The 27,752-nt window shown below is 42.4% G+C and overlaps 2 protein-coding genes across 3 annotated transcripts; one reads left to right on the top strand and one right to left on the bottom strand.

Moving 5' to 3' along the window:
- Window positions 1-8,439: 8,439 nt before the first annotated feature.
- Window positions 8,440-25,684, top strand: Skeletor (DM13 and DOMON_DOH domain-containing protein skeletor). 2 transcript variants are annotated; one of them, XM_046616017.2, is made up of 14 exons: window positions 8,440-8,594; window positions 13,424-13,561; window positions 14,723-14,795; window positions 15,641-15,749; window positions 16,020-16,182; window positions 16,865-17,124; window positions 20,342-20,441; window positions 20,796-20,980; window positions 21,174-21,488; window positions 21,550-21,718; window positions 21,801-21,994; window positions 22,080-22,304; window positions 22,397-22,576; window positions 23,417-25,684. In XM_046616017.2, exons 1-14 carry the CDS (start codon window positions 8,489-8,491, stop codon window positions 24,380-24,382), a joined length of 3,183 nt encoding a protein of 1,060 aa, XP_046471973.1. In that variant the 5' UTR covers window positions 8,440-8,488; the 3' UTR covers window positions 24,383-25,684. The 2 variants fall into 2 exon arrangements, with proteins under 2 accessions (XP_046471973.1, XP_046471974.1); XM_046616018.2 differs by lacking the exons at window positions 20,342-20,441; window positions 20,796-20,980; window positions 21,174-21,488; ... (3 more) ...; window positions 22,397-22,576; window positions 23,417-25,684 and adding an exon at window positions 17,966-20,207.
- Window positions 24,715-27,379, bottom strand: LOC124214052 (uncharacterized). Its single transcript, XM_046616019.2, has 2 exons — window positions 27,181-27,379; window positions 24,715-26,821 (listed from the first exon to the last, which is right to left on the bottom strand). The coding sequence occupies exons 1-2, from the start codon at window positions 27,282-27,284 to the stop codon at window positions 25,690-25,692; spliced, it is 1,236 nt and encodes a 411-aa protein (XP_046471975.1). The 5' UTR covers window positions 27,285-27,379; the 3' UTR covers window positions 24,715-25,689.
- Between the last annotated feature and the right edge of the window lie 373 nt (window positions 27,380-27,752).

Here is a 27,752-nt window from a genome sequence, read left to right as displayed (position 1 = left end):
GGTCATCTTTTCTACACGACAAACTTTTGCCCGATCATACGATCCAAAAATCGAATTCCGGTAGCGGGAAAGGTGCTAACACGAAGAAACTGCAGATCGGTTTCATCGACTTTCGCGAAGTGATTATAAGGGGTCCTATAATTGACGAATACACAGCCGATTGCCGAGCAATCGACGACTCGCCGATGTGTTTGAAGCGTGATTCCCTGCTCGGTAAACTCGTTTCGATATTTCTACGTACGCCGTTATAACACCCACACGATTATTCGTTCGCCCACGTATGCGACACGCAGAGACGATTATACACGGTGAATCGCTCGGCTGGCAAAACACACCGCGATTCATGCACGAGGGCTACTCTCACTTTCACGTTTCTCCCGGCCAGGCCGACACCGCAAATTGTTCAGGTTCTTACCGCCGACTCAAAAACCCCGAACGCTGCGCGCCGATTTTGCCGAGTATCGATTTTTCGGAATCACGGTGTTTTTTTTTTTTTTTTTTTTCAAAGACCTCGAGAATTTAATAATCGCATCAATTTTAGTCGGATCAACGAGCGGAGAGAACAAAAATGGATTCGGATTCATTGCCGGGTTGAGTTGGATTTTTGAAAATAATTGATCAGAGAAATTTCATTTTTTTTTTTTTTTTTAACTATGAGAAATACAAATAATCGCATCAATTTTAATCAGATCAATAAGCGTAGAGATCAAAAATTTGTGCAAAGGAAAAAGGGAGTTTAATTTTTGAAAATAATTGACCAGGGAAATGAGAATGTTGTTTTTTTCTTTTTTCTCTTGCAAAAAACAAAATTTTTCGGATTGATTTTCGATTTTTACGACAGGCAAATTTTCACCCACGAATCGTGTCGAGGTTGAACCGCTGGTTCGTTTGAAAAGAAATTTTACGATCTATCGATCTCGGAAAACAAAATGGATTCAAAAACTTGTTTGCGTTTTATTATTTCTTGTACAGTTTTCGCCGTCGTTTAATTTTTTATTTATTTTCTCTTCCATTCTCTTTCAAAGACTCTTTTATTAGTATCCGAACAACGATTTCGCGAATTCGTCACTCGAAACTGAATCACGGAAACTCTGCAATTTCCGTACGTATAATATACGCGATGATAATTGGAGAAGGTTGAGATCTAGATATAATGAAATGAAATTTGGAAATAAGGATAATGAAAAATACAGCTTTGTCATGCAAATTCGATTAGAGGCGACGAGGAGAGAGCGAGGCTGAGATCAGACTGTTTAATATTAATCGTAAACTCAATCCTCGCGCACTTATGTATAATAATAAATCGTACAACGGATGCCAATCATTTTATTTCGCAATAATTATTGTATCGGACAGAGTCTGAACTCCGCCCCCGTCTGGCCAACGGCGAGAATAAATTTCTAAACATCGTCGATCGAATAACTTTTGAATCGATAATTTTGACCAGTTTATAAAAAATTATATACACGACGATTTTGAAGAAGAAGCATCGATGGTATTAATAATAATTAAATACTCGAAATCGCTTTGAATTCGAATTCAGTATTTCAGGCGTTTCTTTTTTACGATTTGTGAAAAAGTCCAAATTAAACTCACCTAACAGACATCCGGGTCGAAATACTCTCTCGTATTCGAATTAACAACCGTTGCACAATACGGGATATGTGCTGCAGAATCATTAGTTTTTACACACCCGACATTAGTCGAGTGATCGGTATTTTATAAATTTTATACCGATACGTTAAACGATTTTCTATCCGTATCTTTCTTTAGCGGGCTCTCGCCGGGGAGTTTAAAATTCCGCCGGAGCTGTTTGACCTCACAGATAATCGCTTGGTCTTGGCCGTAATGAAGGTGACCACTCGAATCAACCACAAAGCCTCAAGGCTTCGACTTGACTATCAAGCCGCAATTTTACAACTCCAATTATCGGACCTTTTCCCCCCGTTACTCTGAACGTCTAGCGAAATCAGCGGATTTCTTTCACTTTGACAATACCTTGTACGACGATTGGCGACGTTATTTTCAAATCGAAGTACGTATCGGGGATGAAGAGATGAACCGGAGAAAGATCAGCCGTCGAGGAAACGGGAATATTACGAGAATCTGACAATTCGAATCGGCATCTTCTTATTCTTATTCGTAAGAAGGAAATGTGTATATTTTTTCAATTCGCTGCGAATTGATCGGGGAAAATTGTAATATTTTTTTCTTTTTGACTGGAAAATTTGAAAAGCTCAGGGAAATTCGTGATGGAGATTTAGTGACCACCCTGTTATTATTCTTCCCAATAAAGATTGCCATTCGGCCAAAAATAATCGAACACGACTCGATTGAATCGGTGAGAATTGATCGATTAACCGATTGTTTCGTAATTTTCTTGCGTGATCTTAATTGTGGGAAAGTTTTTTCGCTAATCTGTAGTTTGATTGAAAATAATTTTCACCATTGGGTAAAATATGTTCGTTTATTCTTCGCTTATTCAAACATTGAACAACAATCGAAAGGTTAATGGCGTAAAATGATAGTGCTTTTTTCAAACAACAACCGATCGTGTGGAAAATTAATCGATTTTACTCGAAAATCGAGTATTTTTTCGCCGTCACTCAGAGTTGCCAAGATCGAGTCTAAACCGTATAACGCAGAGTTGCGGAGAGAATTGCGACAATACAAGAACTCGAGAGTTGCTCCATTATCGTGACTCAAGCACGGAGCATCAGACTTGCAGAGTTGTAACGCAACCGAGTGTTCCGAAACCTTATTCTCCGTAAACCGCATCAGCTCGACGGAGTTGCGGATTACAAGAACGGTTGCGGAGCATTGTTTAATCAAAGGTCTAATTATCGTCTGCTTTCGTTAACGGTCGCCCGTTACACGTCGTTGGGTAAAAGTCTCGGAGAGTTGAATAAAATCGAATGCGAAATATCGTAAAACGCGAGAAGAATTGACGTTGGTGAAAATGTTCACGTGTCAAATCATAAAATGTTTCGAAAGAATTCGGCGTGTAATTTGCACGTGTTGCACGGTTTTTATTTTTCAAGTTCGACAAGGTGTGTAACAAATTACAAAAGTGCGAATCGTCAGATGCGATGGATGAAAATTCGCGTACGATGATTCGCGCTTTTTTAATTTATTGTACATTTTGTCGAATTCAGAAAATAAAAGTCGTGGGATAAATTACACGCCGAATTATTTCGAAACGTTGCACGATTTGACGGATGAACATTTTCGGCAGGGGAACGGGAAGACTGATGCACCGAGCGGAGTGAAAAATGGACGTTGACCCGAACAACTTGCAGGACGAAATCCAGCGGGGAAGAATCGAAAGTGACTTTTTATTTTTGAGACGTCCCACGCCGATTTGACGATTCAACAGCCGCACTGTGTAAGAGAAATTTCGGCACCGCAGGCGGGCATTTGCATACGACTGGATTGTCCGCTCGAAACGGATTAATCGCCTCTCGATCCGTTACGCGTAAATCCCGATCGGAAGCGAAATCGAAAGATCGGGTTTGTTATTCCTTTTAAATGAATTTTCTAACCAATCAGTCCTGTGATGTGAATTCGAATTATCACCGAACATCGACGTTAGAATCAAGCGGTATTCGAAGCGCCGGCAAGATGGCGTCGCGACGAGCGAACAGCTGATCGTTTCGCGCGAATTGCGCTGACACGAAGACACGATGAAACTCGTGCAAGCTGTCGGACGTTTGTTTCGTTGCGTTGAATCGATGCAGGCTGAAATATACGCTGAAAGTCGAGGTTTTTAATTAAATACGAGTCACCTTGATTCGATTTTCCGCCACCAGACGGCGCCTCTGGATATTTTGAATCCCGTTAACGCGCGTGTAAATGGATCGAGAATAGAAATTAAATCCGATCAACGGAACACCAGCGTTTAATCGTTATTTCATGTGATCTCAATATACCCGGTGTCTGAAAAATACGGGCAACTGACAAACGCAGGTTTCTTTCAGGCGCGTGATTCCACCTTTTTTTTATTTTACCGAAAACCTGTCACTGAACAGCGATAAAAAAAAAATGATTCAGACCCTGTGGTTAATTACCGTTGGAATAACATCCCGAGCGGCATAAATTAGGCATGAATGCATGAATTTTGCATAAATACAAAAGCTCCTCGCTACGATCCGGTGGTTATATTATGTCACTGGGCGGTTTTGTTGCTGCCACTTGTTACAACGTGTCGTTGCTGTAAACGCTAGCAAATATCCAACAGATGACGGCTCGAGACTGTGGCGCAAGAACCGGCCATTCGTGCTTGACAAAACCGTGTTAGTCGCGAAACTAATGGTAATTTGCATCCATACTACCCCCTCACGTATCGCTGATTTACGAATTTTTCATCCCCCCCATTATTCCGTAAAACGGACGCCCGAAAATTCGCGCAGAAATCTGCCAACATAAATTTTCCGCTCCCCGGTAATTTTGGAGTACATACTCGCTTTTTGATTCTACTTTTTCTTTTTTTCGCCGCACGGTTGTTAAACTTCAACGATGAACGAATACCTCATAACTTTGAAAACTTGGCGATAAATGCGAGGAATGCAACAACAATTTTTGGCCAGAATTTTGTTTTTCTTAGCTATTCCTTAAAAATAAAACAGATTAAAATGCGAAAGAGAATGCGAAGAAAAGGTTCCAAGTATTAATAAATATTAATTTAAACGAGTGACAGGTTCTGAACAAGGAAAAAAATTAAATAAATATTTACACGTCAGATAAACAAATTTATGTTATGCACGTTATTATATGTTTGTATTTGTACAAAGTTGCAAAGGTTTTTCATATCTAGATGTATAGGTGTAGGTAATAAAAGTTGATAACCTTGACTTGTTTTGTTCACAACACCGCGAGGGTTTGCGTACCTCAACTTTTGTGCAATTGCAATATAATATGTATTACGTACAGTAATTTGTACGGTATACTCGTTTCGACATAAAAATTGTACTCAAACGTTGCATAACCCGACACACAATATTATTTTTTTTTACATATTATACCTACACGGTTACAGATATAATTTACCTACATTTTTATTAGACAATTTTGGCAAATTTCTACATAAGACAATAATTCTCGACAGCGAAATTTAACCACCTATATATAGCTATATTTCGTATACGAAATTCCAATAAAGGAACAAAAGTAACGAAACAACTAACTGGAAGCGAAGTAAAATTGCCGAGTTGAATAACACGGAATGAATATCGTCCGATAAAATGAGTGATATAATTGTTTCTTCTTTTTTTTTTTTGAACAAATCCTTCAACGTTTCAATGACTAGATTAATTTAGGTGGCAGGAAAACGGCGAAAATTGTATTACCATAATTAATAATTTTATTTTTCTCTCTCCTAGGCCGATTTTTCCCAACACACGGAGCATGACGCGTAATAATAACGCGACACGGCTGAATAATATATCCAGACGTCGTCCGTTATATTGCCGTGTGCGGATTCACCGTACGTACGTATGTGTGTACCTACCTACATATTAGCCGCGCGATGCAGAGGCCACTGATATTTAATACTTTCACTTGAACTCCTTGACCCGCACACAATCGCAAGTGAACGTCCGTGCGAAGAAGGCATGAATACGAGATGCCGACTCACAGACACGATGAAAAATGGAGAAAAACGTACGTGCGGAAGAGGGGAGGAGAAGGGAGAGAAAAAAATGAAAAAAAAAAAAAAGAAGAAGAAGAAAAAGAAAAGGAAAGACGGAGGGAAAAAAATCACTCCGCACGAGACTCACACGTGCCGACGTCATCATCCTTCGACATCCCATTGTCGTATTTGCAAATCGAGTTACATGTTACAATTCGCGATTTATCGTGCGACTGTTGAAAAGAAAAAATTTCACACATCATTCTTTCACCCCAGCGTAGAATCGAACGGAAATAACATCGCGTTCAAGTTTTTCCGGAGAGGAAAATTTCACCGTTTTCACGATTTATTTATTTATTTATTCGTCAGATTGTTTACGTTGTCAAAAACATGGATAAAAATGCAAACCCATGGAAAACTTGTTGTACACTTATCGTTAGTTACCTGTTCGCAGGTCTGATGTAAAATTTTCAAAATTAATGGAATTTATTTTGTAAAAGAAAGAAATTTTTAAAACGTAATAATATTAATCATCCGTAAAATATACAGTTCTAAATTTTTAATCGGCATGTTTCGAGCAACGTACCTTAACAACGTAGTAGCAAAATTGTATTTAGAAATTCTCTACGATCGATGGCTTTGTTTTATTTATCACCACGTATTGTGTTGTTGTTTAACGATTTAAATTCTTTCCAAAATTTTCGCAAGAATATACGCAATTGCGAGAATTCCGCAAGCGTTTTAATCGTTATTGTAATAACAACTCGCGTTCCTTCTCCAGAATAGATCGTTGTCGAAGTTGTTGAGTTTGTAGGTTGTCCCCCCCAACCGAGAATAAAAAGAGCGTAAGAACACGCGTTGCTGTTGTTCGTCCCGCATGCCATTCGAGCCATGACAAAATAGAGAGTAATCAAGATTTCATTGCCCGCCGCGCCGTTCACGAGATCTTGAACACCTGCATCACGCTTCTAACGTATGAATTATTCCGTATAATATCAGTTATAATTTTCCACAATCGTACACGAGCGATTTTCACCGCAACGAATTTTCCGCACTAGTTTTGAAAATTTTTCACACCGTTGAAAATTAATAATATCGAAAGTAGACGAAGAGAGAATGAAAAAAAAAAGAAAAAAAAAAAAAAAAACAATCCACGCTTTGTATACCCGAGCTAACGGGACGTTGACGAGAAGCCAGTCAAGTTAATTAGCAATGCGACATAGAACTTGTATTTCACCGCTGCACGCGAGTGAGCTTGGAGTGGATAAATCTGCCTTTAATCCGGAATTTGCATGAACGCCAACATAGTTAGACAAAGAGCGAATCGAACGAGCGGTTTTAGAGGGCGTCGATTGAGTAGGTAAATAAACGTCAGACGAACGACGAATTTTTTTGCAACTCTTTCCTGCTTTCTTTCACCTATTATTTTGTTTGTTTATTATAACCTGTAGATTTTTTTCTTTCCTCCTCCCAGAATCACATCGATTATTTCTTATTCAACTTTGCCGGCGAAAGCTCTAACACAACGCGCGTCGTGTATAATACGTGTGTTTTTATACACGTGTATGTATATTATGTATATATTGAATGCCGGTGAAAAACTGGTCCTTTGATATCGCGGGAGAGGCGGAGAACCGCTACGCGTTGAACATGTATTACATACAATATCGTGCGTCTATCTATTTTCACCTACGTGTCGTTTCCTTTTTTTCGTCTACCTATGTTTGTCTCGTTGTCTTTTCGCTTCTGCGCCTCGCTTGTGGTTCAAAATTCGGCACACTCGTCGTATTTCCTTGTCGCCAATCCTACGAATCATGAGGAAAAAATTTTTCTTTCTCAAAACTCCAAATATGTCGATTAAAAAATTTCTCTTCCCGTAAAGTTTTATCCGACAATAACTCTAAGAGTATGTAATAAAGTACATTGTATACGTACATAATACATATCATGAGAAGTAGAATTAAAAAATTAAAGTTTATTTGAACTGTCACGAAACGAAAAAAGACCAGAAACAAAAAATTCAACGATCGTATTCAAAAGTTCAATTTCCAGTCGGTCGAATCGAATTGAAGTTTTTTATTTGTAACATCATAGATTTTGAATAACAGCATATTTTGTTATTATTATTTTTATAATGCTAATAAATCGTAACTTTATTGCTTATTGGTTGGAACGATTATACGAAATTTGACTTTACAAAAAAAGAAACCATACATGTATCTTCTTCGAGATTTTCAAAAAACTTTATTCACGATCATCGAGTCGATTGTGTTGAAAAAAATCGGCAGAACGGTGTAATTTTCTGATTTTGATGGAAAAAAAAAAACGAAAAAAAAAAATGAACGTTGTCGAATCACTGAGTGACTTGCAGCTCTCGAATGTTGTTGAAAATTGAATATTCCATAAAGCCAGAGTACGATTCTCTGCAGTGAGCATTAATTAAAATTCTTGAATAGTCTCTGAACACTTTTTTCGTCGTTGCTGTTAGTGGATTTCTTTTTATTTGTTAATTTTTTTTTTTTTGGTTTTTTTTTAACTAACAAACCGTACAAGCTACGCCTTCGTCATCCTAAAACGAACAGACGGACGCGAGATGTCGTGGAAAAAAAAGAGGAAGAGCGATAAGACTCGAAATTCCTTCTTAGGCCAAGACCCGATGTTTGCAATAAAGGTGCAAAACAACTTGCGCATAATCCAATGTGGATAAATGAAGCCTCCTACCGTCTCTCCTCGTCTCTCTTACCCTCTCTCGAGGCTCGGGGAGAGGCTCTGATCCTGAGGAGGAGGATCGTGGTGGGACCGGCGAAGCTAGGTGGTCAACTGGCAGCCACTTTCCAAGCCAGTAATCAAGTAGCCTGCACCATGGCGCGACCGGCACAACCCCTGGCCTCGTGCTTCAGTGCCTCAAGCTCGCGTCGACCGATCCTGAGCTTCGCTGCCATCGGGATTCTCCTCGCCTCCTGCCTACGTGAGTTTTCCGCTTCTGCCAATTTTTTACGCATTTTTTTCACGCTCTTCGTCGTCTAATTTTTCCGCGGGAAGCCGATTTCTCGTGCCGATTTCTCGTTCGAATTTGCGCGATTATTCGCCCGGCCATCGCAACGAATCAAGATTTTACTTAGCCCGTCAAAATTGTCAAGGATCCATCCGATCTCAACGATCCTTGACTCGAAGATTTCTTTCACCGATTTCTCGGCCGGCTTCTACAGTCAAAACCGATCACAACCGATTGCAAATTTGTGTTTTTTTTTTTTTTTCTTTTACTCGTCAATTTTTCAACGATCTTTCGATCAAGAGTCAATTTCAAACCGACGATTCTTTGTTTTTTGTTGACGATTCTCCGATCATTATCGTAAATGTTACAGATGTATCAAAATACTTATTGTGGTTTAAGAATTATGGATTTTAATATTTACTTGCAATGTTAAACCCTTGAGAAATCCTTTTTTCACATCGATATTTAACCTGTAGTGATCGGTGCTACCGATTTTCAAATACTAACGATTGCTAACGGTCCTAACGATTTCTAAAATAGAACGATCGAGTCAAGCGGCTTCTTTTCGTGTTTTATGATCGTTTTTTAATGCCTTTATAATTATTTTCCCTCAAGTCACCCGAATGGATACCCAATTCCTGGATCTCGGGAACAACGATTTTTCGTACCGGTTTCTCCGCTTTCACTGGAAATTTGAGGTTGTAGATATTAAACTGATGATTGCTTCAGAGAATTTGAATACTGCTTATAATTTTTGCGAGAAAGAAAAAACAATTGTCCTGTATCGTTAATTCCAGTGTTTGCAAATTCAAGAACTGGTTGTTCCACAATGCGCGAAATCCTGAATTGATCATCCTGAACAACAAGGGTAATAATAATACTCGTATCTAGATAAATGTCTGTAGAAAATTTTGACATCGCTGTGACCGATGACCATATTTTTTTTCAACGTCTTTTATTTGCCGATCTTTAATCAAATCCAGTAAATAGGTAAAAGAAATTTTTTTTTTGTCTGTATCCCTTTATACAGATTGAAATTCTTCTAACTACTAGAATGATTTACGTATAATACGAGTTACTGGTATAATGTTATGCGCGCAGTGTAAATCGTGCGTTAAATATATATGTAATATAACTAGCCGTTACCTTTCACCTGCTCGGTTTTCACTTGCAAATGCTTGTAGCCGGCGTTACATGCCCGGCAGGTAAAGCGTACCGCGTTCCATCATTATATTCATCGCATTATACAGCCACGGCGATTCCTCGCTTTATGTATTACATAAATTCTTAAGCATAATGGTTATAAGAAATCGGTAAAACCAGGCTTCCTAGCTAGAGTGTTCTAAGCCGAATTCATTCGTAGATTCTTCTTCAGAGTCGAAATTACGACTGAAATTGAATCGATTTTGCAAATTTTTCCATTTCCAAGAGATCGGTTTTGTTGTCCTGAATCGTACGAGTTAATCCTCTTTTTCTACAAGCAAAACACCATGAATTAAGCTTAAAATCGGTGAAAAATCGGCAACCGGTTGCCGAGGGCCGATCGTTGGTAGAGTTCCAGTGTTATGTTGAAAAAAACATGTAGACCACGTCGTGGACATTCACTTGAATCGTAGGCCACGTGCCTCGGCATAATTGGCTGATATTTGGTCCGGTAGTTTTCTGCTCCATTTCCCCGATCGGTTTACGAATCGAGCCGCGCCGATCCGGAGTGAAAATTTTCGTGTTCGTAAAGGCGATGGAGTTCTTGTAATCACACGTTGAAAATCGGCGAAACGATCTTCCAGAATCCGAGCCCGAAAACCGATCGCTCTAAGCGATCGACCGCGATCGAAACGCGTGAATCCCGCGTTTAGACGGAGGTAGGAGGTTTATTATAGGCGTATCGGAATACGAGCGTGTATTCATGACCATGTAACGTACAGCTATCATATTAATGAATTTATTAAAGAGCCTTTGGCGGATCGGGACTCACGATCGGTTTGAAAAGTTGCTCAATGCACGGATACACATTATATTTATATGCATGTGAACGTGTAACGCCTATGCAGCCGGTGTTCAAGCCATGCAGAGGAAACTTTTACCTATTACGAGCCAACAACGCCAGGTTTGTTATTATAATTACGAAATTTCAATCGGTATCGCCGGGCTCAAGAGGAGGAGATATCCTTTCGTTAATCATCATCTATAAAGTAGAAAAATCGACACGCATGTTCTAGAACCTATCGATAGGAAATTATGCAAACATGCAGAACGAAATGTCGGCTGTAAACTTTCTTTACGATTCGTCGTGAAACTCGGGAATCGGCCGATTTTTAAAAACATGGGACAGAAATCATTTGGAAAAATCGGTCGATTCCCGAATTTCACGACGAATCGTGAAGGAAGTTGTAGAAAAAAAAGATGTTATAAAAAAATCCCTCTTTTCCTATATCTTGAAAAATCGGTTGATATTTTGAAAAACGACTCTGACACGATGTTTTGAAAGATCGTTTCGTTCCTGAGTTTCACGGCGAATCGTTAAGGAGGTATTTAAAAATATCGAGTAGCCAGCATTTTGCAACCGGAAGTCGCGGAAGCTAAATTTGTCTTATTACGCAAAAATTCATCCGATCAACGATCAACTTTTGACACACAAATCGGGATTAAAAATTTCTCAACAACACTGCTCCCCTTCAGTTTTGTGGATGTAACAGTTTACAGTCCACTAAATTAGACAAAAAATTTCCTCCTTCACTTTCTTCTTCTTGTATTCTAAAGACCGTTTTTACTCTCCCGATTCCAGCAAAACATCGATATTTCACGTATGTATTTACACATATTATTATTTCAAAGTCGTCTACATAAAACACGTTATTATAACTATGCCAGCTACACCTCATGCTATACTTCCTCTTGCTTTCTCTCGATCGTCGAAAGGTCGGTCTGGGTCAGTGACACCTCATCATCATTATCGTCATCGTCATCGTACATGTAGTCTAATAATTTCATACAGATTTTCTTGTATGTATATACACGGTACGCATGTAATGTAAACCATCCGCGATTTCGCCATGCTCTTCAATTCGGTTCGATATAATTTGATAATTCGAAACTCGGTAAGAGACTACATTCGTACACCTCGATCGAGAAAATTATCGTTATCATTTTTGTTGTTGTTGTTGTCATTATTACGTTCATTATGAAAAATATGCAGGAATATTAATCGTTACACCGAACTGTAAAACGGCGATCGATCGATCCGTGAGAATTTATCAAGGTTAAATAATCAGTCAAATGAAGATCCGATTTTTTTATATTTTCGATCGATTTTCTTCGACGATTCAAGCCGTCATATTTTCGATTTTCAGAAATCGATTATCACAAAGAATAAATTCCGAAAAACATTTTCAAGTTGAAAAACAACGATCGAGATTGATTAACGTGGATTTAATACGGGAAAAACAAATCGTATAAGAAGAGAAAAAAAATTGACGCTTCGGTACCGATGATGAATTTAACGAGGGAAATGCCTAACCGCGAGTTTACCGACCTGGTTATACAAGATACAGCGGACCGTAGGGATAAGTAGGCCGGCATAATGTTGCAACAGAGAACGATTAGCGAGTGCTCGCCTCTCTCCAAAATCCGTCGATATTAAACCGTGAGGCGCAGCGGCAAACTGTACGATCTCGTTGCGGAGAAGAAGCTTATTCAAGAGTCTCGTCTTCGTCCTCTTCTTCATTTTCTCGCCTTCGTTCGCCATTTGCGAACTACATTTTACTTCGTTTACTTCTCTTTTTCCAATTAACTCTCAGCCGGTGCCGTTAGATTGATTATAATTTTATCGATGCAATCATCATCCGCGCTTCGATGCACGAAACTGGGATGAAAATTGATCGCGAACTCGATACGAGACTTGAAATTTTTACGAAAAGGAAAAAGTGTAGATAAACTCACGATTGGTGGTGTAAAAATGGTTTGCGTCATGGTCCAGGCACGTTTTACAGGTCGATGCTGGAAAATTAATTAAAATCGAAAAAGAGAACGTCGCGAGTTTTGCTCTCGCACATTTTGTTTTGCTCGATTGTTAGAAATTAGAGAATTTTTTTCTCGAGGGAGATGAAAAGACGAAATAACGTCCGGGGATTGAACTAGATTCGATGATCTTGAGACGTTGACCGTTTGTCGAGCAAGCTCATTATAAATATCCATTATGCTAACTCGATGTTATGTCGTGTAATCAGGAATCGTTGAACGCGTGTCTTAGAAATGTGTGTGTGTGTGTGTGTGTGTGTTATACGTAGAAGTAAGCGCGGTACTTCGACGTTGTTAAACCGCATTCCTTGCTCACTGACCGACCCGTCAGCGCATCTTGCGTGTTTATCGACTTCCATCTCAAGCTCAGAATCCTCAACCTTCGGGCCGTCAACGCCTTTCTCAAACCCGAGGAAGAAGAAGAAAAGGAAACTCATGACAGGAAAATAAGTGGAAGGCAATTAGGGAGATGACGAAGTAAGAGGCCGATGAAGTTTGAAAAGAAAATGAAAAATAGTGTCAAATAATACGACGTACCGAGTTTTGCGGTTAAAAATTTCACAAAGTCATTTTGCGAACAACGTCGGATAAATTGAGGAAGAACGAACGAACGACGAATTTTATTTTTTTTTTTTTTAAGAAAAATTAGTTTCGTAACAATGGCTTTGCAGATAATTATAGCGAAAGATAAATATCCAACTTACGAAAGCTTGGAAAACTTTTTGAATAGCTACCTTAAAATATTATATCAATCCCGTTTTTTCACAAATTTTATTCTGTTCCAGAGTCATGCAGTGCAGCAAGCTACGGAAAACCCCTGGGAAAATTGTCTCAGCTTCATCACGGTGTTTCCGGTGAAGTCTTCGCCGTAGATGGACGCACTTTGTACATCAAGGACTTGACCTACGATGGCGAGGGTCCGGGTAAGCTTGACAAAACGATGTTAGACGATATTTTTGATTCTTCGAAACGTGGATTTGAAAGATTAGTTTTCAAAGAGAATGTGAAGAGAGAGAGAGAAACCGAGAAGAATTAGTTTGTTTATGATTATCAAGGAACCGGTTTTGCGATTGATCGATAAATTGATCGAGCGACGTAATCGAGAGTCTAAAATTAACTCGCGGTCATACAATTTATCCTGTCAAAATCGAACATTATTTTACGTCTCGATGTGAATAGATTCGCTCGAACGAGACTCTGCAAAGCCTCTGTTTGAACTTGACCAACTTTCTCAACCTGGCTGTACGAAGGAAAATTTTTGACACACCGACAAATCGCGGAGCTTTATGCCCAGCCAAATGGAGCATTTCAAAGAGTTTCGACGCCACTCGCATAAATTTGCCGCACGAATGTACTTTCGAAAAGAACTTTCTTCAAAAGTTTACAAGAGAGAAAGAGAAAATTACCGCACAAAACGGGTACGGCAGATCCGTGGAGTAAATAACTATCGGCAAAAGTCGGTTTTTCCTCTTTCTATTTCTGACGCTGTGCTCAGTCTGTGAACATGTGAATGTGTGCTCGTGTGGTTGAGTCGAGTCCATTTGCCAGTCTTTTTATTTTCTTTTCCATGTACTTTTACACTCACTTGACAACAATCGAAAGTCGCCTTGTGGCTGTGAACTGGCTTCGTCCATTAATCGCAGTACGATACGCGCTTTAAACGGAATCACTGCATCCCCGCAATTTTTATTAAGCACGTGACGATAGGTCAAGGTTGAGTCGAGTCAAGATTGAAACCACCTAATTTCACCGATTCGGACAATTTTTTTTTTTCTCTCACTCACACCCCGCAACGATTTCTCCGAAATTCGCGGGCTTTTTGACGTTTGAATTTAAATTAGCCTTCCCACGCGTCGCGAATCGCCGATAATGCGAATTAGCATTTACCCGAAAAAGGAAACCTGCGCTGGTCGCTTTCCTCAATTCCCCGGTGAAAATGACGTTCGTTCATTCGTTGAGCCGTGAAAAAGAGGGAGACGGAATAATAGTGAGGACAAGAGAAACGGGAAGAATTTTTAACGAATAAATAAATCAGATATCAAGCATCAAGGTTGACTAATCTTCGTGAACTAATCTACTTTCAGCCGCCTACTTTTACGCCGGCAATTCCAAGACACCGATCGACAATGGATTCAGAGTCCCGGACGAGAGGGGAACGTGAGTAGAAAGAAAAAATTGATTTTCAAAACAGAAGCCCGAAGTGAATTCAATTAATAAACACTTCGCGATACTGAAGTTGATGGTAACGTTTAACGTGATGAAAGTTGAACGAAAAATCGTTATTGTGCAAGTTTAAAATCACTTCCAAGGAGTTCTATTAGCCGCACTTCATACCAAATCTGAGACAATCCTGAAGGAGCGAATTAACCCTTTGAGAGGCAGTTTAGTCTCAGTTTTTTTGTCATATTTCTAATATATTTTTTCTTTTTAGACTCTTGGATGCCTAAGTCATCAAAACTTCTTTCAAAATTGCAATAATTTGGTTATTTGTGTGTTTATTATAAGCAGTAAACGTGAAAAAACTCATTTTTTTCAACAAAAATAATCGAGTTTTTGTAACGTAGACAGCTGAAACTTAAAATTTTTTTTTTTATCTTCTACATATTCTCCACACACAGTTTTATAATATATATATTTTTGTCAGAATTTTCCGTTCGTTAGTTTTATCCCAAAAAATTTTGGAAACTTCGGAAAATTACCGCAATTTTGAATTTCGTAATTCCGACTTCAGAATCGTAATCAGCTACCCCGAAAACTTATGGACCACGTATGACTGTCGGAAATTTTTTCATTAAAAAACAATGTGCCCGTCAAAAGGGTCAAGCAATGATTTTTCCTAAACACGGATCGTTACAGTAACGTTACCGACATCAACCTCCCAATTAATTTCCAACCTTCGAATCCTCTGCACCGACAAATCGGATCGTTGAACGTCCTCGTTTACTCATCGCGTCGTCATCAATACCATTCATGACTCGGTTTTGTGTTCGAACAAATTACAGGTACGACCTTCTGAGGAGGTACAGAAAGGAGGACATCACTCTGACACTGCCCGAGGGAAAGACCCTGAACAATATAAGATGGTTCGCGATATGGTGCGACGATTTTTCAGTGAGTACCCACCTTTCATAACGGCCGTCGGTGTGGCCTTCGGCCTTGGTCTGTCTCCCCCTTCCTTCCCCCCGCACACTGCCCTTATATTGAAAAATTACCGCGGCGTGAAGAAACGCTCGAACGGTCGCCAAGGCTGGCCGCAGAAATGAGACCAGGCATCGATCGAGCTGCGAGCTCTCTAAGAGGGAAAAGTGCGATTCCCGGCAATTTCCCTGCCCACCGAGAAGAAAGCTCATCTAATTCCTTCCTGCTATTTCGATTCTCAAGGTAAACTTCGGCGACGTCAGGATACCGCGAGGGTTCGAGTATCCGCGACCCAAGAAGCTTGGAACCCTAAACGGCATCCACGGAGTAAGTTCGGAACCGGTTGTCATCGTCGACGCTCAGACTCTTCTTATACCCGGATTTAGCTACGACGGAGAAGCGCCAGGTGAGTCATTACAAAATTCAGGAGCCGAGGTGGCTTCGTCGATAAAAGGGTACCACTCCTAGTAGCGTTCCAAGGTAAGTCTGCCCGCAGACTCCAGCTTGAGACACGACCCGTCCACTTCCACATTTGACCGTAGGTCTGATATCAGAATTTGCATTGCTCAAAATCTTGCATGAGTCTGTTGTCAGGTGGCAAAAGTCCCTGTTAGGAAAAATTCTGTATTGACTTTGTTGAAACATTTCCCGCAGTCTTCTCAAATTATTCCAACCCAAGGCAACGCTACTGGGGGTATATTCACAAATGGTACATTGACAGAACGATTCGCCGTTTCAGTACGAGGATCAATCGTATTACACTGTTTAGAAAATTCTGTAGAATCGGAATGATCATCGTGTTGCAAAGGGGTAGTCCGAGTGTTACTTTTACATGGTGTCCGATGGTCCTGGAAATGTCCTTGAATTTTGTTTGTCCTTCGAAAGTCCTGGAAACTATCCTCGAATTTTTCTTGTGTCCTGAAAATATTCAACTTGATGTTCTTGAATAACTTGAGAATGTCCTTGAATTGTCCTTGAATTTGTTACATACTCTTTACTGGACACCATGTCTTAGTGTTCTCTTTTCTCCGGGCTCGTTTCCGCGAGGAAAACGGGGAACTTAACCGTCACTTCGAACTCTGTTTCAGATGCGAAATTCTGGGCTGGACCAGGACCGAATCCGACGCCCCAAGGCATCCGGATTCCTGACGAAAACGGAAAGGAGAATCCGCTCCGTAAGTACGACCACAAGACCATCGTCCTCACCCTGCCTGGTGACCTGACGGTCCACGAGCTCGGACACTTCGGTGTTTGGTGCGAGGCCTTCACCGTCGACTTTGGACACGTCAAGATACCCCAGGGCCTGAACGTTCCCCCGTCTCTAAAGATGCTCGGCGTTTCTCCCCAGGTGAGTGGCTACTCCAATTTCACGATTAGCCGCGGTCAATCCGTCGTCAGGCTTTCCCCTTTCCTCTGTCATTCTGTCTATCTCTTGCAACATCGACCACGCTCTGGTTGGCAGCGCGAGGCGCCTTTCTTCTTTCACTTTTTGTCACGTGCTTGACCGGAGGTATCAGGTACAGACGATTTCAAAATCACTCCCGGGTTGTTTTATTCTGGAAAAAAAAAGAAACACCGAAGGGTCCTCCAAGTCTTGTGAAATGAGTTCGAAGATCAAGGTCCGGTTAGTGTTGGAACTTGACTCCCGGACCTCAATGGCCTTGATTGAACCCCTTTCCGCTTGACCGAGCTCGCGTATGGTCACGGACAGTGGACAGTGGACAGTTCATTAACCTGAATTCAGGTGACTCTGTCGTTGTCAAGTGCAGACTGTTGCACTGTCCACCCAAGTGACGGAACGAAGTCCAGCTTTGCTGATATATCGTAAGACGAGCTTGAGTGTCGAGGTGTAACTGCTGTCCGCAGAAGTCAGAATCGAACCCCTTGTAGCCCACATTTCACTACCCTTTTGTCGCTCCGAATCCAAACCGAAGGTAACGCAAGTTTTGTACGCCAGTGACACACTCGCCGTCCGCGTGCGTTCAAACGCGCGTCAGCCAAGCGATGGTCAATATTTGCAAGCTTTCGGCAGTGAATTCGAAGCGTCGCGTCGCGTCGCGTCGTCCAGGCGTTTGCACTTGGAATCGAACCACGGCTTTCCACGCGAGCGGAAAGCAAAGCTTTCGAACTATTGCGGAAGCCGGTGTTGAAATCACAAAATAACCACTGTCTCTGTCCTTGTGTTGCAGAATATGCGCGGAGGACAGGGACAGTTGGGGTTAGCGAAAGAGCCCTCGACCCCGGCGGCCTTTCCCTCGATCCTGTCCTCGTCCTCCAGTCAGGACCAACGCGTCACCACCTACCGGCCGACCCTGAGGCGCAATGACCAGGTCCAGCTGCTCCAGTCGGTCGACTACCGGATTCCGAAAAGCCTCCACCTCCAGGAGCCCATCCAGCAGGCTCCTCACTCCCTCCCGATCACCAGACGCGAGTTCCTCCTCGGACACGGAAGCCAAAACGACATTCAACAGTCGCTTTCGCGCCTCCAGCAGCTCGCCAACGTCCAGCCAGCGTTCAACCCTTATTCGCAACAGTTTTCCCAGCCCCCCTCTCACCATCAGCTCGAATATTCTCAGCCTCAGCATGACAATCGGTTCAGAAATTTCGGTGATCAACACCGATACCAGAACCAGCAGCAAGGATCGTACGCGAGGTTCCTACGGTATCCTGGAGACCAGAGTGTCAACTCTTACGTTCAGTACTAGGGCGATTCTTGGAAAAACTTCCTTGATCATCGTTCGAATCGAACCCGCAAATCGAACCTCGAGGACGCGACGACCTTCGATAATAATCGTTTCGAAACTTTGTCGTTTGGTGTATTATTATTTTTTTATTTTCTTATTTTTGAGTCTTGTAATCATATTTGGATGGTTTTTCTTCCCCGTGATGACAAAATCTCGTTTTCGAGTTACTTCCTACGGTTGAAAATTAATTTTCACATCACATCTTGCCGTTTGAAACTGACACTGACGTCTCGCGAACAATTCGAATGAACTCGCAAAGCTTCGAGTTAGTCCAAATGACGTTTTAACGTATCCAATCACCTGTAATACTCTCTGTGCGGTAACTTGACTATCGTGTCGAAAAATGGATACTGAATAGATCTTTTCTTCGTCAGTCTGATAATATAAGTAGAATATCCAATTTTTAATCAAAACTTCTCAGCTGAGCAATTGTTTTGACGATATTGATAATTTCGTTCATTGCCCATTTCTGGATCCCGTGAAAAAACGTGCTTCGATTTAACGTCCACCCAGTAACTACCAGTGAAATAGGAAAAGCTGTTGTAATTTAAGAATAATCTCAACCGACGGAAAAGATAACGAGCACAAAATTACCGGTTCGCGACGGGTGAAATTTGGACGAAAAGTTCCCGAGTTTTTTCAACCGAAAAAATTCTATCTCCATCGCGTTCTGTCTGGTTCCTTACATCTTTTATTCCTGACCCTTTCTCCCATTTATCCACTTAGTTTGTACTTTTGTTTTTCCAATTCTCTTCCTCCACGTGGCTTGCTTGCCATTAGTCGAACGCTCGGCGAGTGATATTTTTTCCACCAATTGAAATACCGTTTTATTTATTTAACATTCTACCGCGTGAAATAGGACTAAATATTATGATATGAATAAATAAATAAATAAATCTACCGGTAGCTGGGCGCAGCTTATAAGTATTATACATAAGCGTGATTTGTTTTTTTACACTATATATTATTAAATATGGCATATTTATCGGGTGAGAATTGTTTAGAGGTTGCATTGCTTGGAATTAACCAACGAAATAATTCATTGCGAAATTATAGGCCGCATGATTCTACTATTATATATACATGTACGTTACACGCTATTCATATACCTTCATATCTCCGTAGCAACGTCGAAACTCGTGCATTATGTTGCAGCAGCATTTTAATGTAATTGCGCGTTTGCGATTTTTCGCTTTACGAATACTCATTTCTCTTGCAATTTTTCAATCTATACGATTAGTGGAAAATTTATACCTTCACCACTATTTACCAACATTTATATTGTGTATACCTGTATATACACCACCTTCTGAACTGTGATACATTATAAACAGATCTTCTTTTTTATTACATAAATACCTATACATATATAAATATAAACTATATGTCGTGTGCAAGTAACGGATGAAAATTTATCGTTATAAACTTATAAGGATTTTTGCAAACCGCAACGTGAGTACGATATACCTGTTTAATACGTCACATATCAGTCACTCCTCAGTAACGAGCCAGTTTAAAAAAGTATCATAGTAATAATAATGATAATAATAATAGTGATAACGTATTATACATTTAGGAAAATATGTATTTTTTATACTTCACGTCTTTATTCGAATATCACAATTTTATACTTTTTTATTTACCTTCTTTTTTTGTACATGATGCGTATACTTTCAAGTATTTTTATAATAAATATATTTTTTAATAAAAACTATAGCTTATGCGCTTCGATTTATATATATATATATATTTTCTCTTCCTGGAAACTAAGAGAGGATAGAAATTACAACAACGTGATTAAATTATCGTTTCGGTTTTCAGTCGAAATTAAACTGCGAAGTTCTCCAAGACGATCTCGCCTTCGAAGTCCGTTGGGCTGTTGCTGGTGACAGTGTCGTCGTTCAGCTCGTCGCAAAACTCGGTAAGAGTCTTGAAAAACTTCTATGTCAACACCATGTTTACCCGGATATTATTATACCTTTTTACATCGTATATCCCGTCATATAATTTCACTTTTACAATCATAACTATACTCAAGCATGTTCAAACTCACACTTAGATACACACACTGTATAATAAGTCAGAATATGCCCGTCGGCTAACGATGCCATTGATGGAATATAATTGAGATTTCAAAATGTCAAGAGAAAGGCAAACCGCGTTAGCAACGAGTATCGAACCAGGGCCGCAACTCTTGTCGAAAATATCTCTTTAGAGAATTAATAATGCCTGAAGCCCTCTGCTTTATTGATTTCTTATTGATTCCTGTCCTCAGACGCCGGACAGTACATGTCCTTCGGCCTGTCTCCGGACCCCAAGAAGAGCATCATGGTCGGTGGAGATGTGGTGGTCGCATGGGTGGACAAGGAAACCCTCCAGGGTTATGCCGTCGACTACTTTTTGGACGCGAAATCGCAGTGTTCGGGTCAGCGAGGCAGCTGTCCGGACACCAGGATCCAGGTACCTCCTTCCTCCTTCTCTCACTGTAAACAACGCGTTGTGTAGAAAATTTTTCGACATGGACTACTGTGGAACAATTTTTGTGACTCCGGCTGATAAAGTGACAACAAATAGACAACAAACTGATGTTGAATTTTTTATATATTATCCTTTGAAGGGAGCGCGAAAATGATCTTCCACCTTTTATGCTTAGGACAACTCAAACTCGGTGCGTTTATTGAACGCGGCGATGGTGAACGGCTACAGTATCGTGACTTACCAGCGTCCGCTCAAGGCCAGTGACGAACTTGACGTGCCAATAACGACGAACGGGAGCCAAGCGATTATCTGGGCTATCGGGCCCCTGAACGAGAGGAAAGAGGTCAGCTTTCACAGCAACTATCTGAGGAAGGATCAATTGATTGAATTCGGCAGACCACCCCGGTGGAATTGCCCGATGCCAGATAACCAGGAGCAGGATCGTCATCCGGCCCTCACGGACAAGGACAAGGACTCCACGAGTCTGCAGGTACCGCTTTTTTTTATATAGAAACCGATCGATAGAACTAACGAAAATCTTTCATCCCCAGACGGAAGTGACGACCAGAAGACCGCAGCGCGTTCCACCGCCACCAGCAGCAGCGCCGAAGAACGACCCGTGGGAAATACCACCGATCCATTGCAGCGAACCTGCTGACGGAGTTTTTTACGCCCAGATGGGACCGACCGGAGGAAAGCACGGATACCCCGCGATCACAGGTGAAATCGACTTGACGGTTTTTCAAATATTTTTATCTCCAGCGAGAGTGGCTCGAACTTGCGGTTCTGTGTTATATTTCAGGACACGTTGGCTGGGGGATATCCTGGTACATAAACGGGCTGCTTATCCCCGAGATCAACGTGGTCAGAGGCAAGAAGTACACCTTCGTCGTCGAGGGTGGTTCGGACCCGGAAGTACCGGCCCGCTATCATCCATTCTACATAACGGACGACCCCATCGGCGGTTATCAGCACAAAACACCGGAGGAAAAGGAGGTGGGTGCGAATCGCGATTTGGTCCTTGAATGGTTTGTGCGTCATAACCGATGAGTCTTACACACTATCTCCGTATACTTCCTAGAACGTGAGAATATTCGCTGGAGTTAAACGCATCCGCGGTACCATGAAGCTCACCGGAGTCGGTCGACTCTGCAACTGGGTTCCTGACCAGTCGCAGCCTCTCGCCGACGAGTTTTCGTCGTTCGGTGCCTATCAGCGCACTCTGACACTGGAGTGCGATCATGGAGAACCGGGAATCGTCGAATGGACTCCAGACGCTGACACTCCGGATACTGTCTACTATCAGGTGAGTTGTAAAAGACGAACCCAACAGTGTTGTTCTCCACTAGGAGAAGTGGCGCGAAAGGTGTCTGTATGGTTGCAATGATCTTTTTTCAGTGCTTTACTCACCGTCATCTTGGATGGAAGATCAACGTCCACGACGAATGTGACGAAGGTGGTATTCAGGGATCGGCAAGCGAAGTGCGCGAGGTCTACGCTGAGTTACCGGGAAGGCAGTTGAACGCCGGAGAAACGGACCAGCTCGTCGGAGGGGAGAGCATTCGTGTATCGAGCAAGGTAACGCCAAGGCCAGAATTCTTCCAGGAACATCGGGAATACATTCGTAATCCATCAATCATCGCTAACAACCTCCCCGTTGTAAAAGACGACGATCAATCATCGTTTACTAGCACTCAATTAATAAGGCTTAAGAGCAGGAATCCCACGTTCCAAATACCGTACGAAAGCTTACTGCAATCATTCGAGGACCATCATCACCACCATCACAATCATCATTTCAGTCATAACCATCATCAGCTGCATCAGTTAAAACAGGTCAGCCCATCCGCATCAGGCTTGCATTATAACATGAACAAGAACGGATATAAACACACGCTTGGCGCGAATAACAACAACAACAACAACTTGAAGGCTGATCAAGGCTATCAGGGACCGATGAAGCAGGTCGCGATGATGAACGGGAGATACGAAGTGAGGGAACGCGAACGTGAGCGGGATCCTAATTTGAAACAAAAACTAATTGCAGATGTCGCGAAGCGAAACCGGGGCCCAGTAATGACCAACTTCGGGGTAATGAAACTGGCTTACGCCCAGGGGGTGCCGACCTTCTCAAGACCATCCGCATCGGTGCACGCCGAGCCTCAGCTAGTGGTTGTGCAGCGGAGGCCGGTGCAGTCGCGCAGGCCTTCGCACTCCCTGATCCCTAACCCGGTATCGCTGTCGCAGCAAAGAGCATCCCAACACTTGATCCTGCAGGATAGGAAGAAATCCATTTACCGTCCAACCCAGCCATCATCATCATCATCCCCATCCCATCACAGCCTCCCTGCATCAGCGACGAACGAACCCCGGTTCAACGCGCAGATAACAAAGCTAACGAAAACCGATTTCAACCAGAACACCATCGAGGCGAAGATGTCCCAGGTCGAGGGTGTCGCCCAACGCGCCAAGAACACCGGGTTCAAGCCGGAGTCAGTCGTCGTCGAGGGTGGCTTCAAGCCCATCCTCAGGGTCACAGAAGTCACTGACTACGCCGAGGACCGTCGCCTGAACGTCGACGAGTCGGACGACGCGATCCTCGACAGCAGGGAATACGCCCCCCTCGACAGCTTCGAGCCGATGTTCGTGCCCTCGCCGCCGGATGGGAACCAGAGCAAGAAGCTCAAGAAGAAGGCCCAGCGAAACAAGCGGCGAGAGGCTGAGGAGGACACGCAGCCGGCTGCCGACAGCCCCGAGGCCTACTATCTGCCCCCTTCTGCCCCCCGCCAATCATCGCGAAGACCTGAGAGTCAGGCCCCCGTTGACGGGGCCCTGATCACAGCCGACGGGACTCAGGTACTGGACGCGAAACTTGCGCGCTCGATTCCGAAGGTCAACGAGCGCCCCGGTCGAGTAAGGTTGTCGTCCGATGTTCTCAGCAAGACCCCGCAGTACGGAAGCTTCAGGGGAGAACTGCCGCCTCCCATTCCGGGCAACTTCAGGCCCGACGCTATTCCGCAGTTGCAGAACACCGACCGAGCAGGACGGAAGAACCCGGGAAACGGAAACACGAGACTCACTCTCGTCCAACGATCGAAGAGGGCTCCCCACCACGTACCGGGCCACAATGAGGATGATGATACTCAAAACATGAATTCCAGTCTTGTTACTAACGCTGAGGTTACCCCCACCAATCAACAGTATCACGATCACTCCCAGCTTGACGATCAGCATGACCATCACAATCATTATCACAATCACACGGATTCCATGGATCATGCAGACCATGACCATGCGCGCGAACCCTCACCGAGTGCCGGCGAGTTGGTTATGGCCAATATCGAATACATAGTGCTCACGGTTGTTCTATACTTTGTCATTTAATTTATTTTCTCTTTCCAAGGGTGGAGATCGGTCATCTATTACGCTCAAAAAATAATGATGGTATAAGATGAATATCGTTGCGCCATTTGTAGTGAATTCTACAGGCTAAATTCTCAATTTTTCTACTGCCGTTGGTATTCGAAATCATAACTACTCAAATCTTGCCATCGTTTCGTCTGTCCAAAAAAAGGACTCCATATCGTAGATCACGGGGAAAGATTGCATCGCTAAAATAAAATTCCAACTGAATGGAATCAATGGTAGCCATGTTTATTTTCCCCCAGGGTTCGCAAAATTTGCACCTGCAGTTCCGTTTACATTTTTGACATACATTCTCTTGGTCTCGTCACTTTCGTCAGTATTGAAGTGAGTCAAGTTCTGAAATTTTTTACTGAGAAAGTATTCGAAGAACATGATCGTTTTAATAATTTTGAAGAATTAACTTCGGTGCTTCACTCTTCATGTCACAACGACTTACGATCAGTAAACTAATCTCGGATCCATAAATTGTCGCTGCGCGTTGTGTTTCAGTAATTCAAATGTTAAATCGGGAGTATATTTTTATGTGTACCATTTATCCCAAGGATACAAGACATGTAGTATAGGATCCCGTCAAGTATAGCAGTGTAGTATCGCAGAATGTTATTGATACGATATAAGGTTTAGTGTTAATCATTAGTTAAGTGAATCTGAGAACTGAAGTTATACATTTTAATACACACATATTCATAATCGTAGTTATCATTAATTGTACTATACGCATTATATATTATTTGTTCGTGTGTATTTTTTTATTTTTCATACTTTTTCTAGGCGACTCGGACGAAGGCCGCGCATTAATCGCAGATGCCCGTATTGTTACTAATCCACCGTTACTATCTAGCAATTCTACCTATAAGAAGACGACGAGATATATAACCGGAGAAGATAAAAAATTTCGACCAATTCGGACGCTCAGCATGATTTCGGCAGCTCTGCAATAAGAGTCAGCGATTGTCTCGTTACACGCTGACTACAAATCCGACCGCGTTCAAAAGCGACTGTAAGGTACAAGATGTGCAAAAAAACTAACGTATATAAATTATATTTCTTCTCGATTCATTATACGTATATATAAACGAGAATTGTTAAGTTTGCAGATATAGTTGTACATACATACATATATATATATATATATATATATATATATATATATATATATATATATATATATATGTATATATATATATATATATTTTATACGATATTAATAAAACGTAAATTAATTGTCATACAATAAACAGAAGCGAGACATCATAGGAATACGGTTACCCCTTTCTCTTTTGATTTTCCATTCTCTTGGCATACCTGAACATTTTATAAAGATGATCAGACAGATTGTGATTAGTATCGGGTGCCTCCGCGATGCACTGAATCAACCACGGGGCCGCATCGGTCGACAAGCCGATATCGTTCACGAGTTCGTCGGCCGAGCGATTTGCATCGTCCTCGTCGGAAGGCGGTACGACATGCTTTCCCTGGGCTCCTTGTTTGTGGCCAATTCCCCTGCCCTTTCCCTCTTCCCTGTTCGGCGACTTTCGGTTGGAAACCTTTCCCCTGGCCTTCAGCGATTCGGGTAAAGGTGTAGTGCGTTTTTGATTACCGTGGACATGCGACTTCTGCGATTTCACCGCAGATTGGGGGTTCCTAACGCCGTCCCGCTTCCCGCCTTGCCATTTTCCCTTTCCCTGATTTTGGTTCGATCTGTTCGGTAGCGGCGGCGGCGGTGGTGGCGGGGGTGGTGGCGTTAGTGTGGGCCCTGCGCCCTCCGTCGCTGTGACGTCCACCGTCGTCGTGACGGGGGTCGTAACAACGTCGTCGTCTTGACGTTTCACCAACCGCGAGTGCGGCGCGCTCTCCGCGCTCGCCCTCATCTGATAACGCGCCACGCGAGCCGCTATCCCATTAGTCGCTGCTGCCATCACGTGACCCGAACTGGGCTCAGCCGCGTTCGACTGTTTTCCAAGCGGCGTCGCGTCGGCCGCCCTGATAAACCGTCGGGAGAAACTCGGCAGACGACCGTTTTTCAGCAACCGCATCATCGCCCCGTTCTGCTCCTTCGTCGCCGTCCGCTCGTCGTCCGTCGCTGGTTCCCGGTCTATCAGGTTCCCCGGCACGTTGCTTCCTCGCAGCTTTTCCAACAGCGTTCGGTTTGCTCGCTGTTCCTGCAGTGCCGAGAACTCCGTCTTCGGCACGCAGTACGGCGTGTGCGACACGTACACGTTGCGCTCAATCGTGTGTCGATATATGGCCTCCCTGTCCTCCGGGTCGCTCATCACGTGCACCAGACTATCATCGTCCGGGTTTCTCGCTATCGTCACCGACCGGATCAAGCTCAAGTATCTAGTCAGGTGGGGCAGCTCGTCCCGCGATGGGACCAGCAGGAAGATGTGCTTCAGCCTGGAAAATCGAATTTGCCGCGTTTCCTTATCGTTTCTTTTTTTTTTTTTTTTTTTTCAACCATGGATCACGAATGGAAACCTTTCACGAAGAAAAATGAATAGCTCTAATTACATCCAAATTTTGTCCATCTGATATTTATATCTGATTAGATCTATGCGCGTCTATGAATTATACATGTCTTGATCGGATTAGGTACTGATAAAATTTATGTCTACGTAGATCAGTTCATACTTTCCCGCGTCACAACGAATTTCTCATTATGGTGGTCATCATTGAATTTGAATTCAAGGACCTGTAGGTATCACAAACTACGGTGCTAATTCGCAAATTTGAGCAAACAGTTGATGAATTCTTACACAAATTCAGCGCTGCAGAAGGCGGGCTCATCAGAGACGGTGCAGATTGACCCGGTAAAGAGTTGGAGACCGATGGTCATGAGCAGGATCCAACTGGAAGCCATTTTCTCCTTGTTCAAAGAGCGTCGAGGCCGGAGACGGAGACTCGGCCCAAGACGCGATTGCGTTCCGATGTTACGCTGTCGAGATGAAACGTGAAACTGCAGGAGAATCGTTGGATCAGCGAGTTAATATTGTTCAAACGCGCAGTTAATTTACCCGTCAAGTTTTATTGCTGTTTACAATTTTTACGTCTAGCTTTGACGTTTACATTTCTAGCATGATGTATTCTTTTTTGAACCGATAGCGAGTTGCGTGCATTTGAAATTATGATTTTCAACTGTTTTTCAACAATTTTTGCTTTGTCGATCATCCAACCTTATCCGGCGTTTTACGGTCTCAGATTAATCATTGCGATCCGTTGCACTGTTCTAATTACTCAAAGTCCGATAAAATTTTCTTCCGATTTTTACGTATACCCGTAAATCACGCGACATGATTATTCTCTCATTGAAAAAGGTTCGTTTTCTAGA

This window comes from Neodiprion pinetum, chromosome 3 (genome assembly GCF_021155775.2).
Source record: "Neodiprion pinetum isolate iyNeoPine1 chromosome 3, iyNeoPine1.2, whole genome shotgun sequence".
NCBI lineage: Eukaryota > Metazoa > Arthropoda > Insecta > Hymenoptera > Diprionidae > Neodiprion > Neodiprion pinetum.
Note: the sequence above shows the minus strand (reverse complement) of the source record. Positions and strands in the feature narration are given on the sequence as shown.

Coding starts and splice junctions, on each gene's coding strand:
- Skeletor (XM_046616017.2), top strand. CDS start 8,489: ATGGCGCGACCGGCACAACCCCTGGCCTCGTGCTTCAGTGCCTCAAGC. Junction 17,125..20,341: donor TGCTCGGCGTTTCTCCCCAG/GTGAGTGGCTAC, acceptor TTCGGTTTTCAG/TCGAAATTAAACTGCGAAGT. Junction 22,305..22,396: donor CGGATACTGTCTACTATCAG/GTGAGTTGTAAA, acceptor ATCTTTTTTCAG/TGCTTTACTCACCGTCATCT.
- LOC124214052 (XM_046616019.2), bottom strand. CDS start 27,284: ATGGCTTCCAGTTGGATCCTGCTCATGACCATCGGTCTCCAACTCTTT. Junction 26,822..27,180: donor TTCTGCAGCGCTGAATTTGT/GTAAGAATTCAT, acceptor TCGATTTTCCAG/GCTGAAGCACATCTTCCTGC.